This window comes from Otolemur garnettii, unplaced genomic scaffold (assembly GCF_000181295.1).
Source record: "Otolemur garnettii isolate 467f Iridium unplaced genomic scaffold, OtoGar3 scaffold00010, whole genome shotgun sequence".
In the NCBI taxonomy this organism is placed as follows: Eukaryota; Metazoa; Chordata; class Mammalia; order Primates; family Galagidae; genus Otolemur; species Otolemur garnettii.
Window position 1 is genome coordinate 14,377,863 of NW_003852405.1, and position 15,965 is coordinate 14,393,827.

Genomic DNA, 15,965 nt, shown 5'->3' on the forward strand with positions numbered 1-15,965 from the left:
CTCTTCCCTCAGCCTCCCAAGTAGCTGGGACTACAGGCACTGCCACAATATCTGGCTAGTTTTCTATTTTTAGTAAAGATGGGGTCTCTCTTGCTCTGGCTGGTCTCCAACACCTGAGCTCAAGCAATCCACTTGCCTCAGCCTCCCAGAGAACCAGAATTACAGGAATGAGCCCCCACGCCCCCCAGTGCTTTTCCTTTTCAAGGGGCCTCATTCACTTCTATTCCAGGAAGGAAGCAGGTCGCTACACCTAGTTCCATGATCTTTTCTGGCACAGTACTTGGTAGCTGGCGTACAAAGCTCTCACGCTGGGATCTCAGGGATTGAAACCTGTCCTAGGTGTGTGATAGAAAGTGGTGTCAAGGGGTGAAGCTTTGGAGGAGGCCGACCTGGGCCGGGATACTTAGGTCTCTGAGTTTCAGATTTCTCACCTCTAAAATGGACACGAAGCCTGTCTAGCAGTCCTTCTGGGTCTGTAAGAGACATCTGGAAGACATCTAGTCTAGTACAGCGCCAGGAGCTCAAGTGGGTTCCCTGCCTCCTCTGTGTCAACTGACTTCCAGATTAGAAGAAACTGGTGGTTGGAAAAATGACTGTGAAAGAGTGGAGGCTGCTCTGGATAGTTATCTCTAGAAAAAGGGCTCCAGACTCAAAGAGGGCCCTTAATAAAAAGAAAAAGTAGAGCAACAGCCACCTGCATTTTTAGACTAGCTGAATTCCGGATAAAGAGGCTTGCAAAGAGGAGCTGGTGCGAATCCAGAAAAGGACTTGAAATGCCCCAGGCTTTGTCATGGCACCTTCCCCAGCTTTTTTAGCACTGCATTTATAGGTTTAGACAGAGTGAGCTCGAATTTGGCCAAAAGCCTTGACTGTTCCCGTGGCGGCAGCGGGGCAGAGGTCAGACCGACAGGTGTGGGGGCTGCGAGATGCGGGAGGAAGGAGCAGGTGTCAGTGGGGGCCCCTCTGGTCTCTGGGTCTGGCACCGGCCTCCGAGGTTGCTTCTGAAGGTTCCAGCAGCGGGCGGAGGGGCCACACACTGCAGTTGGGCGTATTGGGTCCCGCGCCGGGAGGAGGCAGATGGAGGCGGCGGGTCAGCGGCCGGCCAGGCCCGGTGGGCTTCCTCTCCCTCGGCCTGCCCGAGAGTTGCGGAGGATGCCTGGAAGTTGACGTGAGCCCCGGCGGCTGGAAGCCCTCCGGCGCCGGGAGCGGGGGTGGGGCCGGCCCCCTGTCCGCTGAGCCCAGCCGGGAGGTGGGGCCGCCTGGCCGCCGGCCGCGGTGGCGTGAGGGCCGGGGCGGGGGCCCGGGACCCGCGCTGGGAGGGAGCGCGGCGCCCGCGGCCCTTCAATTGGCCGCGCCGCCCCCTCGCCCGAGAGGCGGGAGGAGGCGGCCCTCCATTGGTCGGGCTCGGCGGCCAATGCCTGCAGGCCTCGAGGAGGAGGTGGGGGCAGTTCGTGGGGAGCCGCGGTGCCGGCAGGGGCCGAGGCAGCCAGCGGGATTCCGGAGCGGACCGGGAGGCTCTGCGGGACCAGTCGGACCGAGCCGCCGAGGCACTGCCCACGCCCCGCCGCCGTGAGCGACCCCGCGCCGCCCAGACGAGCCAGCGCCGAGCATCTCCCGCGGCGGTCATTCTTCAGAGCCAGCAGCGGGGAAGCCCAGTGCCATAGACCCCCGGCCCCGAGTGCAGCCTCTCCCCGCCGTCCGAACCACCATGACCCACTTCAACAAGGGCCCTTCCTACGGGCTCTCGGCCGAGGTCAAGAACAAGGTACGCCCGGACTGTGGCGGGCTGGCGGTACCCCTGGGCAGAGGGGCGACCCGGGGACCCCTGGGGCTGGAATGGCGCTGCGCCCCATACTCTTTGCCTCACTGCCTTCGCGCAGAAGAGATGTCCAGGGGCGCGAGCGTTGCTGCATGTTCCCGTCGCGCCCAGTCCCGGGCTCGGGGCCCGGCTCCTGGGCGCTCTCCTGGCTTTGTTCCCGCGCGGTGGGCCGGACTAGCGGCGGGCGGTGGGGTCCCCGGCGCCTGGAATCCGGCGACGCCGGGCTCTCTAGCTGCGGGGGCTGCTCCGTGTCTGTAGGATGCGCCCCTCCGGGAAGGGGGCGCTCCTACTTGGTCCTTCGCCCTTAGGCGGGGCCCGTCCGCGCGCCTGGGGACCCATCCAGCCGCCGCGGCCCCCGCCGTCCGCCCGGCCCAGGCTGCGGGCGGGCCCGACGCCGCCTCCCGCCTCAACTCCCCGGCCGAATTCAGCTGCGAGTTAGGCGGTTACGTGGCTAACGCAGGCTCCTCATTGTTCCCTGTCTCCTTCAAGGGAAGGAGACCGCTGAGTGTCCCCCCGATCCAGGGCCCCGGGAAGAGCGGGAGCCGTTCCGGGACCCCTTAAGGTTCCAGAGTCCCAGCGCCTAGAGGCGCGTCGCTGCTGCTTCTGCGGGAGACGGAAACAAAGCCCGAGCGCGCCGCCGTGGGAGTTCCATCTGCTGTAGACTGGAGACTTTATAAAACACCTAGAAGTTCGTAGGACGTTAGAGTTTAACGATATCAAGGAATGTTTTTGCGGGTTGCTTTTGTCTAGGGTCTATCTGCTGAGGCGGGTTGTAATTTGGAGTGTTGGGATTTGGCGACGCTCAGCTTTTCCACTGGGCATAAGAATGCGCTGGGTTTATCTTTGGGACGTTTGACCTGGGAAAGAGATGAGAGGCGTCCCCCTCCCCAAATCCTCTCCTTCCTTCCTCCCTCCCTGCATTCCAAGCCCATGACATCAGGGGTTTCTGGAGGGGGGGAGAGAGACCAGCCAATCGGCGCGGAACTGCGCACAGAACGCTCATTGTCTCCTTTCTGCTGTACTGGCCAAAGCGCCACAAAGGAGGGCTGCTGTGGTTTAATTCCCTTTAACCTCCCGGGAACCGCGGCTGTCAGGATCGCCACCTCGCTGTCCGACCGCCGGTAGAATGTACTGGCGTTGTCAGATCTGTAACATCCCGGTGCTGCGGGCGCGGGCGGTGTAGAGTGAATTATGTCGGGGTAATGAGGCGCGCGGTGCTCAAACCCCGGGGGAGAGCTGTGGCTCTCGCGTAGTCTACGCATGGTATTTTATACTTTAGTTGTTAATAGATTTTGAACTATCTTTGAAGCAAGGAATTGATTTCAGTCTTTTTATCTAAATCGAATTGTTTAGGTCTTTTTAGCCTTTCAAACGAGCTGCCCCTGTTAGAAAACAGTTTCCTAAGCATTTTTTTCAAAAGAACAGAAAAGTGCGTGGTTTGCATATGATTCAGTATAAACTTCACCCGCTGAACACACTGTAGCAAACGATCGTTCCCTTCCTTCCAAGGTTTACAAATTGAGTTTTAGGAAGGCTTTCAGAGGAAATCAGTAATCCCCTGGCCTGGCTTGTTGCGTTAATTGTAATTTGCCCCAGCGAATCTTGGCTGGCAGCAGATGAATCTCTTTACTACCCTTTGCATTGTAAATGAGGTCCTGATAACTTTGGCAGCCCTTCAGGTGACTCACTTTCTTTGGATGTTAATATCCACGCTAGTTTTCTATTTGCTGACTAATGTAGCAGTTCGTCCCTTCTCCCTCTTACTGAGCACACCTAGAGAAGTGAGCACACAGGCTAGATGGCTAGAGTTATTATAAATGGTAAAAAGCAGTGAACCCTAAGCTTTCAGAACCTTTAGAAAGTTAGTTGATAAACACTGAATCCTTTTAAGCGCCAAACCCTTTTTTTTTTTTTGGAGACAGTCTCACTGTGTCACTCCAGATAGAGTGCAGTGGTGTCACAGCTCACAGCAACCTCAAACTCTTGGGCTTACGCAATTCTCTTGCCTCAGCCTCCCAAGTAGCAGGGACTACAGGCGCCAGCCACAACACCTAGCTATTTATTTTCTGTTGCAGTTTTGATCATAATAGCAGAGCAGTACTGTAAGGTAGGGAGGTTTGGTGGGATTATCCAATATCATTTACAGAACAGTACACTGAAGTTCAGAAAGGGTGTAATTTGCTCAAGGTCACAGAAGACGGAATATTCTAAGATTTTTGTTTTAACACTAAATGTGATGTTTTCATATAGTGGCAGTACTTAGGGATATTCTTTTTTTTTGCCACCTCCAGTATATGGGGCCAACACCCTACTCCTTTGAGCCACAGGTGCCACCCAACTTAGGGATATTCTTTTATACAAGTCTGTCCTCCCCGCATTTTTGCCATCTACCTGTCACTTGACATTGTGGTTATTCATGTAATGCTGTTTCTGATCTGATCTGTTCTGGGCTTGGAAATCAAATATTAATAAGATCTTTGTGTGAGATGGTGTCTTTTTTTTCCTCCCCTTGGGACAGGGTCTTGCTTTAATACCCCGAGCTAGAGGACGGGCTAGATTGTAGTGCAATCATAACAGCTAACAGGAACCTCAAATCCACAGGTTCAAGTGATCCTCTAGCCTCGGCCTCCTAAGTAGCTGGTACTATAAGCCAGTGCTGCCACCATACCAGCTAATTTTTCTAGTTTTTGTAGAGACAGTGTCTCTTTATTTATTTATTTATTTTATTGAATGGTAACTATGTACATTAATGCACTTCTGGGGTACAGTGTGGGTTTTTCACATGCAATCTGAAATACTTCCATCAAACTGGTCAACACAGCCTTCATGTCATTTTCTCAGTTATTGCTTTAAAACGTTCACATTCTACTCTTAGAAAGATTCACCTGTACCCCTATAAGAAAAACCTCAGAAGTAATCCCTCCAAACCCCCTCCCTCGAGACAGTGTCTTTTGTTCAAGCTGGTCTTGAACTCCTGACCTCAAGCAGTCCTCTTGCCTGGGCCTCCCAAAGTGCTAGGATTATAGCCATGAGCCACTGTGCCTGGCTGAGATAGTGCATTTTGACTGAGGGTTCCAGAGTGAAGGGTGGATATATTGCAATGTGAACTTTGACTTTGCTTGGTAGGACAGCTTTGGTTTCCTTCCTGTTTTTCTTTGTGTGTTGCATAATTGATATTGATATGGTGATTGAGTGCTAGGACCCCTCATCCCCAAACTTCATTTACCAAAGTGAAAGGAAGTCACTGTGGAGTAGACCTGGGAGTCCTGCACACCTGGGTTCTGGTCCCTCTCTGACACTTACTGCCTTGTATGATCCTGGGCAGTTATTTGACATGGTTTCTTACTCTGTAAAATGGGGGGAAATATTAGTTACCACCTCTATATACTGTGTGGTGGAGATGTGTCTGGCTTATACTAAGTACTCAATGACTATTATGTGTATATTATAGCTATTAGTGCTTAGCAATAGAAAGTGATTGGTATTGTAGTTCTTGGATTTGTATGTCTCTGTCTCTTTAAGTATTCAGTTTGTATTAAGAGTTTTTGGTCTTATATTCTAGCTGTGAAAGTAGCTCATCAGCGAATTGATCTTAAATACTTCTAATGAGTAAAATTTCAGGGAAGAATCTTCAAGGCATTGTGAAGATTATAATACATGGGCAGAACACACAAACTTACTTTTTTAATAGGCAAAAAGATGTTTGAAACAGCCTAAAAAATTAGAATCAGCCTGGACTCTGTGAACAAGTCTCTGTAATAACAACAATAGAACAAAAGAAAAAAATGACAGTGAAGGATCAATAACTTGCAGTCTACGTGGGAGAGTAGAGGGCTAGAGAAAGTGTAGATCCTGCTGGGGATGGTTCAGCTGAGCCATAAGACGACGGGTCCTACAGGTATTGTATGGGGGGCCAGGCCCTTGATTCCATCTGGGTAATGCAAATGAGAAGTAAAACAGCTCTGTGCCTCTTCAGCCATGAAAAAGCATAAACAGGTCCTCAAGGGCAGCACAGCATTTCCTTGACTCTGAACAAAATGCTGGAATCAGGGCAGTTCCCCCTAAAGTGGAGGATGCATTGAAGCATCTCCTCAATAGATTTAGAGCAAATGCTACGGGAACTTTCATTAGGTCTCTAGGAAAGTAAAAGGATGGGGGAGGATGGGGAGGAGGGAAGCCGAAATAATCCTACCTGGTTATGTTTTTGGGGAGGAGGCTAATGGAAGTATTAAGAAGAATGGAGTTGGAATGCTTATTCTTACAGTCTTCTCTCATGGAATGTCTGATTTGAGCGAAGGAGGGTCTCACAGAGTTTTCTTGGTTACAAAGTGGTATTCCTCAACACCCCAAAACTATTTTGTAAAACTCACTAAAATCGTATGGCATTGAAGAGTAAATGGAACAGTCATACAATAATAACTAGATAGGACCCGGACCCGGCACCGGCACCCTGTGGGGTCCTCCCAGCTTATCTGCCTAGTGCCTTTTGAACAAGCAGCTGCTCAAAGGGGACCTCAGATCACAGTAACCCCTGAGGAGGTCTGCTTTGTCTTGCTGCTAGAGCATCAGAATCTTGGTAAAAGGCGGAGGCTCTTGCCTGTAATCCTAGATTATGGGAGGCTGTGGTAGGTGATTGCTTGAGCTCAGGAGTTTGAGACCATCTTGAGCAAGAATGAGACCCTGTCTCTATTAAAAATAGAAAAACTAGCTGGGTGTTGTGGCACATGCCTGTAGTCCTAGCTACTCAGGAGGCTGAAGCAAGATGATGTTGAGCCCAGGATTTGAGGTTGCTGTGATCTATGGTGATGCCATGGCACTCTAGCCTGCGTGACAGAGTGAGAGAGACTCTGCCTCCAAAAAAAAGAAAAAGCATAGATGGGTTTAGCTTTTTTTTTTCTTAACTTTAATATTTAAAAATACCTTTTTTTTTTTTTTTTTTTGAAGATAGAGTTTCACTTTGTTGCCCTTGGTAACCTCAGCTCTTGGGCCCAAGCGATTTTCTTGCCTCAGCCTCCCAAGTAGCTGGGACTACAGGCACCGGTGACAATGCCCAGCTATTTTTAGAGATGAGGTCTTGCTCTGGCTTAGGCTGGTTTTAATCTTGTGAGCTCAGGCAGTCTACCCACTTTGGCCTTCCAGAGTATAGAAATATATATATATTTTTTTTTTTTTTTTTTTTTGAGACAGAGCCTCAAGCTGTCCCCCTGGGCAGAGTGCCGTGGCATTACAGCTCACAGCAACCTCCAACTCCTGGGCTCAAGCGAGTCTCCTGCCTCCGCCTCCCAAGTAGCTGGGACCACAGGCGCCCGCCACAACGCCCGGCCATTTTTTGGTTGCAGCCGTCATTGTTGTTTGGCGGGTCCGGGCTGGGGATTCGAACCCGCCACCTTAGGTGTACGTGGCTGGCGCCTTAGCCGGTTGAGCTATAGGCGCCGAGCCAGAAATATATTTTTAATTAAAAACTGTCTTGGTGGCTCGGCGCCTGTGGCTCAAGTGGCTAAGGCGCCAGCCATATACACCCAAGGTGGCCGGTTCGAATCCAGCCCGGGCCTGCCAAAAACAACAATGATGGCTGCAACCAAAAAATAGCCAGATGTTGTGGCGGGCGCCTGTGATCCCAGCAACTGGGGAGGCTGAGGCAAGAGACTCACTTGAGCCCAGGAGTTGGACGTTGCTGTGAGCTGTGACGCTACAGCACTCTACCCAGGGGGATAGCTTGAGGCTCTGTCTCAAAAAAAAAAAAAAAAAAATTGTCTTGGTTTATTATCTATCTCTTCCTACCAGAGGCAAGGATCTTTATTCACTGGTGTATCTCAAGATCTATATTTTACAATACAGCTTGGCCCATAGTAGAAATATTTATTGATTTAATAAATTATCCATCAGAATTAGATTTTGCTATCTCTAGAAATTAGAAATTGGAGATTAACCTTGTTAAAGTACTCCACATAAGAGAATTCAGTAGTGCAAGTGTGATGTTTTTGAAGGATGATTTGGTGATTATAATAGTTTGTTATCCTTAGGCGGTTCAGTGGTTAATATTACATTGAGAACTTTGGCTAAGGTAATTTCTTCTTTGCTGCTGATTTTGGGATTTTCCCTTAAATACATTTTGGCTGGGTTCTTTCTTAGACTCACAAGTTAGAAAGGAATGATAGGGGTGGCCCCTACAAGGCTTTGTCTAATGCCTGCATTTTCCTGAATGCCATTGGAGGAGTGGCCATTCATCTGGCCCAGAGTCTTTCTCCTGATAGGGACTGGTTATTGCTGTTTGTTTGTTTAGGTTTTGTTTTCCTGTTTGACCAAAAGATGATACACTTTGCTGGCTCAGTGCCCATAGCCCAGTGGTTAGAGTGCCAGCCACATACACTGAGGCAGGCAGGTTCTAACCCAGCTCAGGTTTGCTAAATGATAACGACAACCAAAAAATAGCTGGGCGTTGTGGCAGGTGCCTGTAGCCCCAGCTACTTGGAAGGCTGAGGCAAGAAAATTGCTTGGGCCCAAGAGTTGAGGTTGCCATGAGCTATGAAGTGACAGCGCTCTACCAAGGGTGACATAGTGAAACTCTGTCTCAAAAAAAAAGAAGATGATGATCTACTTTGCTGAAATGAGAAGAGGTAGCATGTTTCCTTTTTAAAATGCTGAACTTCATTTACTCCGGAGCATGAGATAACGAGGATCGTTATCAGCTCACTGTCCCATGACCTACAGCTTTTTACACGCTTCTATTTGTGGAAATTGTATTCTCTGTCTCTAACCAGATTTAGATTTCAAAAATAAGCTTGATAGTGAACCTCGCTAATACTAATATCAACCAGAGGCATATCCTTTTTTCCCCTGTGTTATGTCTGTTTCCTTTCTAGGGTGAGATGAGAGTTAGTGCTTCCTGTCCCTGCTGCCTGCTATAATAAATATATCCCAAGCCATGATTAATATTTTCTGTGAAATAAGTAAAGGAAGCACATTCTGGGTGTGGTGGCTCACACCTGTAATCCTGGTATTCTGGGAGGCCATGGAGGGAGGATCGCTTGAGCTCAAGAGTTCATGACCAGCCTGAGCAAGCGTGAGATCTCATGTCAACTAAAAATAGAAAACCTAGCCCCCAGGCATTGTGGCAGGTGCCTGTGATCCCAGCTCCTGGAGAGGCTGAGGCAGGAAGATAACCTGAACCCAGAAGTTTGAAGTTACCCTCAGCTATGAGGCCACAGCACTCTACCCTGCGGCAACAGAGTGAGACTCTGTGTCAGGAAAAAAAAAAAAAACGAGGGGAAGGAAAGAAAAAGGAAGCACAATTGGGTGGTTATCACCCTACATCCAGCTTGTCATCACCACTGCATCCCAAGAGCCAGGAAGCGCTTCATCTTCCTTCTCCGTATGACTGGGTGACAGTGATTCTGTCCTTAGAATGTTTGGCAGGTCCTGTTTTACTCTAGGCATTAGCCTTCTGCAGCATATACTGTGTGCATGGGTTCTCCGTAACTCTGAACTCATTTTACAGCCATCAGTGGGCTCTTAACTATTATTTATATGTACTCGTATCCTTAGATTTTTCTTAAGGATTTCTGGAACCCGCAGATAGATCCGGTTTGCTTGTGGAGGCGGAGGCTTATACAATTTGGGGGTCCTCATTTCTGAAAATACAAAAAATATCTTGCTTAACTTTATTAAAAAATCTGTGACCATCTGAACCCTTGTGAAATTATCATCCAAGACTCCTACCAGGGAGCAAGTAGAGCCTACTGGTTAAGAAGGTGGCCAGTGGAGATTGGGTTGGAATCTTCTGATTCTAACCATATTCTGATTTAATCTTAAATTTTACTGTGGACTTCAGCAAGTGACTTAACCTGTCTGTCTCCTCTGTAAAATGACGATGTTGTAATACCTTTACAGGGTTGTTGGTAGAAATGATGAAGATAGAAAATCTATGTAAAGTGTTTAGAAGAATGCCTGGAGCCAAAAATCCGAGTTCTACAAACGTTAGACATTGTTCCATGTTGCTGGCTGGTCGTCTGTGCTGATTAGGCTGGGTCTTGAGTTTGGAGTGTCTCAGTGAGGTAGTTATCCCCTGTTTAGTTTCTGTGTTAGGTGTGTGATCTGTGACCTGCCCCAGGACTGAAGTCTGGAGGTCTCTATCCCTGCTCTGGTTTTTCTACATTGCCCTCAGGGCCCAGGTCTTGCTTTCTGGGCATGGTAGTATTCTGCTTTTTCTGCCTCAGATTCCTTTTAAATAAGACACATCTTTTAATTTCAGATTGGACTCGTATTTTTTCTCAGCCTACTAGTTACCATATTTACTTTTTCTTTTTTTGTTTTTTGCAGTTTTTGGCCAGGGCTGTGTTTGAACCCACCACCTCCAGCATATGGGCCTGGCACCTCCTTACTCCTTTGCGCCACAGGCGCCGCCCACCATATTTACTTTTGAGCATTTGAATTTTGCTCCTCACAGGAGGCCTGCAGGTTAACTGATCTTGTAAAGACACGGCTTAGGCCTGTGTGAAGCAAGTTGTGTAATTCTTAGTTTTGCCCCCCCAAGGTAGGGAGGGAACTTCCTTGCCTCCTCCCTCTGCCTCTGGGACTGGGAAACTTCAGGGTGTGGGTACTGTATCTTCTTTGAGGGATTGGGGGACATGAGTGTGGAGAAAAGGAGATCTTTGTGCCTGGAAAGACTCTTCTGGCTAAGTCGTAACCTATGCATTTATGGTTATTTTCCCTTTCTCTCCCCCAGAGTTCTCCAGGCGACACTGGCTGCACGGGGAGCCCTTGTTTCTTTCTTACCGCTCCCCTCCCAAATATCTGGCCCTGGGTCTTTCTCCATTACCCCAGCTTCGCAGCCCTCCTCAGTGAAATGCAGCTCCACCGACGGCTAGAGAGTGCTTGAGTATTGCGCTTTTCCTTCTCTCCTTCTGTTTCTCATGGGAGGAAACAGGAGAGAAAATAATCAGTACCATGTGTGGCGAGTCTCCTTCATGCTGTTGGTTAATTCAAACATGTGATTCCACTTTGAATGCAAAAAATAGCAACAGCAATCATATTAGACTTCTAATCGAGTGTAGAAATTATAGGTACATCCAGCATCGTATTGCAAGCTCACTGCAGCCCCTGGCCTTTGGCAGGTGAGCTGGAACCCCAGGGCTGTTCTTCAGAGTCCCCCTGTGGCTGGATGGCTTCCCTTGATTGTTCCCAGTCTGCTCTGAACACTGCAGTGTATTTGTTTCTGGTTTTTCCTTATCTTTCTTCAGAGATCTGGATGTTACATTTAAAAAGAACCCTTATTCCTCCTTCCCTCTCTCCCTCCCTTCCTCTCTGTCTCTGTCTCACATGCACACACACACACACACACACACGCATACATTGCCAGTCAAGTTTTAATTTTTTTTTTTTTTCCTTTCAAGACAGGGTCTTGCTCTGTTGCTCCAAAGAGAGAGTGCAGTGGCCTCGTCACAGCTCACAGCAACTTCAAATTTCTGGGCTCAAGTGATCCTCCTATTTCTGCCTCCCCAGTAGCTGAGTCTACAGGCATGGACCCCAGCACACTGCTAAATTTGTTTTCTTTTTAGTAGAGATGGGGGTCTTGCTCAGACTGTCTCAAACTCCTCAACTCAAGCATTGCTCCTGTCTCGGCCTCCCAGAGTGCTAGGATTACAGGCGTGACCTACTGTGCCTGGCCCAGGTTTTTGTTCCTAATTTTCTTCTTCTCTAGGCTTCGTCCCCCTCACCCTTCTTTTCCTCCTTCCCACCCTTTCCTGTAGTGAGTCTTGCAGCGCCTTCCAAAGCATGTATGTGGCAGAAGACGACTCTTTAATGGGGCCAGTGGAAGAGTTAAAGTGTTTTTAATCTGAGACATCTTAGCCAAATATCTTATTATGAACTTTTGAACCATGCTGGCAACGCCCTCAAGATTCCTGTGGGCTGGTTTGAATCAATGCTCTCTTTAACTGGGCAGCATATTCAGTGTGCATCAGCCTGACACAGCGATACTGGTAGTGGGTACTTTCAGATGTATTTCCACTTCTCTGGGAGTTAAAAGGACTTTATGTTAAGCCAGAGCTAAGCCTCTGTAGGGAGATGGTATAGGGGCCTGTGCTAAGCTTATATAACGGCATAGAGAGTTCCTGTCCCAGTTTGGTGGGGGCATTTGAATGGGGAACACCCAATGATGGGAAAGGCTTTGACTTTGGAGCCAGATCCGAGTCCAAATCCCTGCTGAGTCCCCAACCTTTGGACAGGTCAGCTCTGTGTGAAGCCAGTACCTCAGGGTGCCATCACCTCAGGGTGCCATCTTCCTTGCTTATAAGAACCTCTTCTCTTTTTGCAGACAGTCCCCAAATGCAAAAGGAAAGTGAAGGTATCCTATATCCCTTTCCCCTACCCCAGCCACTGCTTTGGATGTCATCCGACCCTTTTAAAAACTGAATTATAGTCTGTTGTATGAATTTCCATTAGTTACTGTTTCCCTACTGATGGCTACTTCCCTTGAAGCAACTGTGTGGGAAAGTGTATAACTTTTGACTTAACATCTAAGTGTATGTTAGGTATTGCCAAATTGCTCTCTAAAAATTAGTTCCTATCACTTGCTTTAGTTCTTTTTTTCTTTTTGGAGACAGAGTGTCACTGTGTTGCCCTTGGTAGAGTGCTGTGGCATCACAGCTCACAGCAACCTCAAACTCTTGGGCTTAAGCGATTCTCTTGCCTTGGCCTCCCAAGTAGCTGGGACTACAGGCACCCACCACAATGCCCAGCTATTTTTTTGTTTGTAGTTGTCATTGTTGTTTGGCAGACCCAGGCTGGGTTTGAACCCGCCAGCTCCAGCGTTTGTGACTAGAGCCCTGGCTGCTGAGCTACAGGTGCCGAGACTGCTTGAGTTCTTAACTACCAAGTCACATATATTATCTCTAACATCTGCGATCCCTTTGCTGTCTCACAGCCAGATTCAGGTGGGAATTGGCTGTGGTGGGATGAGGCTCAGTGTGGGGAGAAGGGATCTCTTTCTTACATTATTTGATAAGTGGTATTTTAAATTGAAAGCTTAGGCAGCAGCATCATGATCTCATCAAAATGGCAATTAAATCACATCAAACAACTGATTTTTCGTGATGTATTGAATTTAAAGGGGGAAATCATTCTAGTATCTGCATAGGAATGGCCAGTGAAGCATAGACAGAAGGCTAAGGGTCAACGTTTATTTAGTTCTTAACAATTTATATGAATTGACTCATTGACTCTTCCCAGCAGCCCTGTTCTATTAATGATCTTTGGTTTACAGGTGAGGAAACTGAATGCTTGGTGGGGTGGGATTCTAACCCAGCTTTCTGTTTCCAGAGCCTGTGTTCCTAATCATTTTAATCTGAGGCCAGAGCTCAGGGAGAATTGGCTTCTTTCAAGGGGAAGGGGAGGAGGGTGCAGAGTCTGGAAAGGGCAAGCCAGAGTGAGCAGTCCCAGGACAATATCCTTTAACAAGAAGCCAGGGGAGGAGAGATTGCAGGGCCTGCAGGAAAATGCTGGTGCTGCAGAGAGGCCAGGAGAACTGGACACAGGCCACAGGATTCGGCTGCTTAGAGGTCACTGGTGACCTTTTGAGAGATCATCTTCAGTACAGCAAATTTCCAGGGGGTAGAAGGGAGTACTAAGTGAGGAAATGGAGAGGCTTGGCATGAAATAAAAGAGAAACAGAGCTGTATTTGAGGCCGGCAGCAGCTTCAATCAAAGGTTTGCTTGTTTCAGACAAGACTGGGTAGCCTGTGCCATTGATGGGCCGAGCAAAGGGAAGGGCTGGGTACAGGTGGCGAGTGTGAAGGGTGGGAGCAGAGCTGTAGGGGGGAGGGTTTCCCTGAAAGGAGGGAAAGGCAGAGGACTATGAAAGCCCAGTCCTGAGCACTGGTGTAAGAAGGCCTTGTGCAGTGGCTCACGTCTGTAATCCCTGCACTCTGGGAGACTGAGGCAGGTGGATCGCTTGAGCTCAGGAGTTCCAGACCAACCTGAGCAGGAGTGAGACCCCACCTTTACTAAAAACAGAAAAATTAACTGGGTATTGAGGCAGCACCTATAGTCTAAGCTACTCAGGAGGCTGATGCAGGAGGATCGCTTAAGCCCCAGAGTTTGAGGTTGCTGTTGAGTTAGGCTGGCGCCATGACACTCTAGACTAAGCAACAGACTTGAGACTCTGTCTCAAAAAAAAAAAAAAAAGTTTAAAGAGGTCTTCTTTTCCCTTGCCGTTGTTGTTCTTCTCATGTGAAATGGGGTGTTACTTTGCTACTGACCTTGTTCCGGAGCCGCTGGTGACTGATGGTGAAGGGCACAGGAGGGAGGAGATGGTCCAGGCCAAGGCCTGTGTGTGGAACACACTGTTGATTCAGCTGCTTCTCTGTCTATTCCTGCTGAGGCCTCTCTGCAGCCTGGGCACTTGCTCGCTCTTCTAATTCCGTGGTCCTTGATCTGGAAGGAACGGAAGGTTGGGGTTTTTGGTTTGGGCCTGGTTGTCTGTAGCGGACGTTTACAATAATCCCCGAGAGGCCTTTGTGATGGGCGCAGCACTCTGACGGGAGTTGCCATGCGTCCAGAGCGGATTGTTTTCTCTCTCCTCCAGGCCCTCAGATTGCGTTGCAGTCGTGTAAAATGTGGAGTAGACTTTCCTGTCAGTGTGGAGTCCCCTGTGTCTTTATCACAAGGTCCTTTCAGGCGTCAGGACCAGAAGGGGGAACCACATTTATGTTGACTTTTGAAGGAACTCTGAATCCTGTAGTTGTTTGTTTTATTTTTTGTCTCTGCGTATAAGAAGCCTGGGCTCCAGTTTGTGTCCATCCTGTCTTTGGTGGCATTTATTTGTTTGGGAGTTGGCAGCGTGCAGGTGTTTGACCCTTACCTCTGACTTTGTCATTTTTCATGCTTTCTCATTAAAGCCAAATAAACCAAATGCTTTTTTGGTCAAAAGGTGTCATATATCTTTGTATGCAATTTCATGAGGCACAGTAGAAATTTTTTTTTAGAAAGGAAATGCGAAATTCCATCCTACTGTTTTTTGTTTTTTTTTTTTTTGAGACAAAGTCTCAAGCTGTCGCCCTGGGTAGAGTGCTGTAGCGTCACTGCTCACAGCAACCTCCAACTCTTGGGCTTAAGCGATCCTCTTGCCTCACCCTCCCAAGTAGCTGGGACTACAGGCACTTGCCACAATGCCTGGCTATTCTTTTTTGGTTGTAGTTGTCATTGTTGTTTGGCGGGCCTGGGCTGGATTTGAACCCGCCAGCTCTGGTGTATGTGGCTGGCGCCACTTAAGCTGTAGGTGTCCAGCCTCTGTCCTACTTTTTAATAGAAATGTCAGATCCTCTCATTTTTGTGAGGGAAAGAAAGTGGTGCTATCTACACAGCTAATGAAATCTCGCTAGCCAGCATCTATGCCACGTTGAAAACGGAGTATTGGGCAGCGCCAGTGAGTAGGGCCCTGGCCCCATACACTGAGGGTGGCGGTTTGAACCCGGCCAAACTGCAACAAAAAAATAGCCACGCCACTCTACCAAGGGCGATAAAGTGAGACTCTGTCTCTAAAAAAAAAAAAAGGAAGAAGAAACTGGAGTGTTGCGACTGTGTTTGGAGCTGGTCGTAAAGAGCCATCTCTCAAATGGACAGACTCCACTGTGGTGAGAAAAAGGCGTCCCAAATCTGAGATCTAGATCTGGACTTGTGAGAAGAGTTCCAGATTTACTGGGTGCTGGGGAACTAGGGTGCCGTTCCCCTTGGGCTCCTTTCCCACCTGTCCCACCAGTGCTCACGGTAGGAGAGTGTGTGGTATTTGGCTCGGTTTGGGGGCCGACAGGTGGGAGCATGGGATGAAGGATGTCAGCAGTGTGGGAGTGAGGAGGGTTTCCCAGGTCGGGGTGGTCAGCAGTGTGAGGGTTTCCCGGGGTGGTCAGCAGTGTGAGGGTTTCCCGGGTCGGTAGAGACCAGTTCCTTCTTGGAGCAGTATCTTTAACTTCTGGGCCGGTTGAGGTGGATTCCATGCCTTCCTCGGCTGACAGGCGCCCTTGGATGCTAACGTGGTAGAAGGTAGATGGGGGCAGACATTGTAAGACTGCTGCAATGTCCCTGGGATTCTGGAAAAGGAAAAAACAACTTTTTAGTTTTACCATGTGCCTGACTCAGATTATTTTGGTCT

General features: G+C 48.7%; 1 protein-coding gene across 1 annotated transcript in view; it reads left to right on the plus strand.

Moving 5' to 3' along the window:
• The first annotated feature begins 1,314 nt into the window (after window positions 1–1,314).
• CNN3 (calponin 3) overlaps window positions 1,315–15,965 on the plus strand; it is a 34,344-nt gene continuing 19,693 nt past the window's right edge. Inside the window, exon 1 of the mRNA XM_003784137.3 lies at window positions 1,315–1,765. Coding sequence (XP_003784185.1) covers window positions 1,709–1,765 — 57 coding nt within the window. The 5' untranslated portion in view covers window positions 1,315–1,708. The remainder of the gene's footprint in view (window positions 1,766–15,965) is intronic.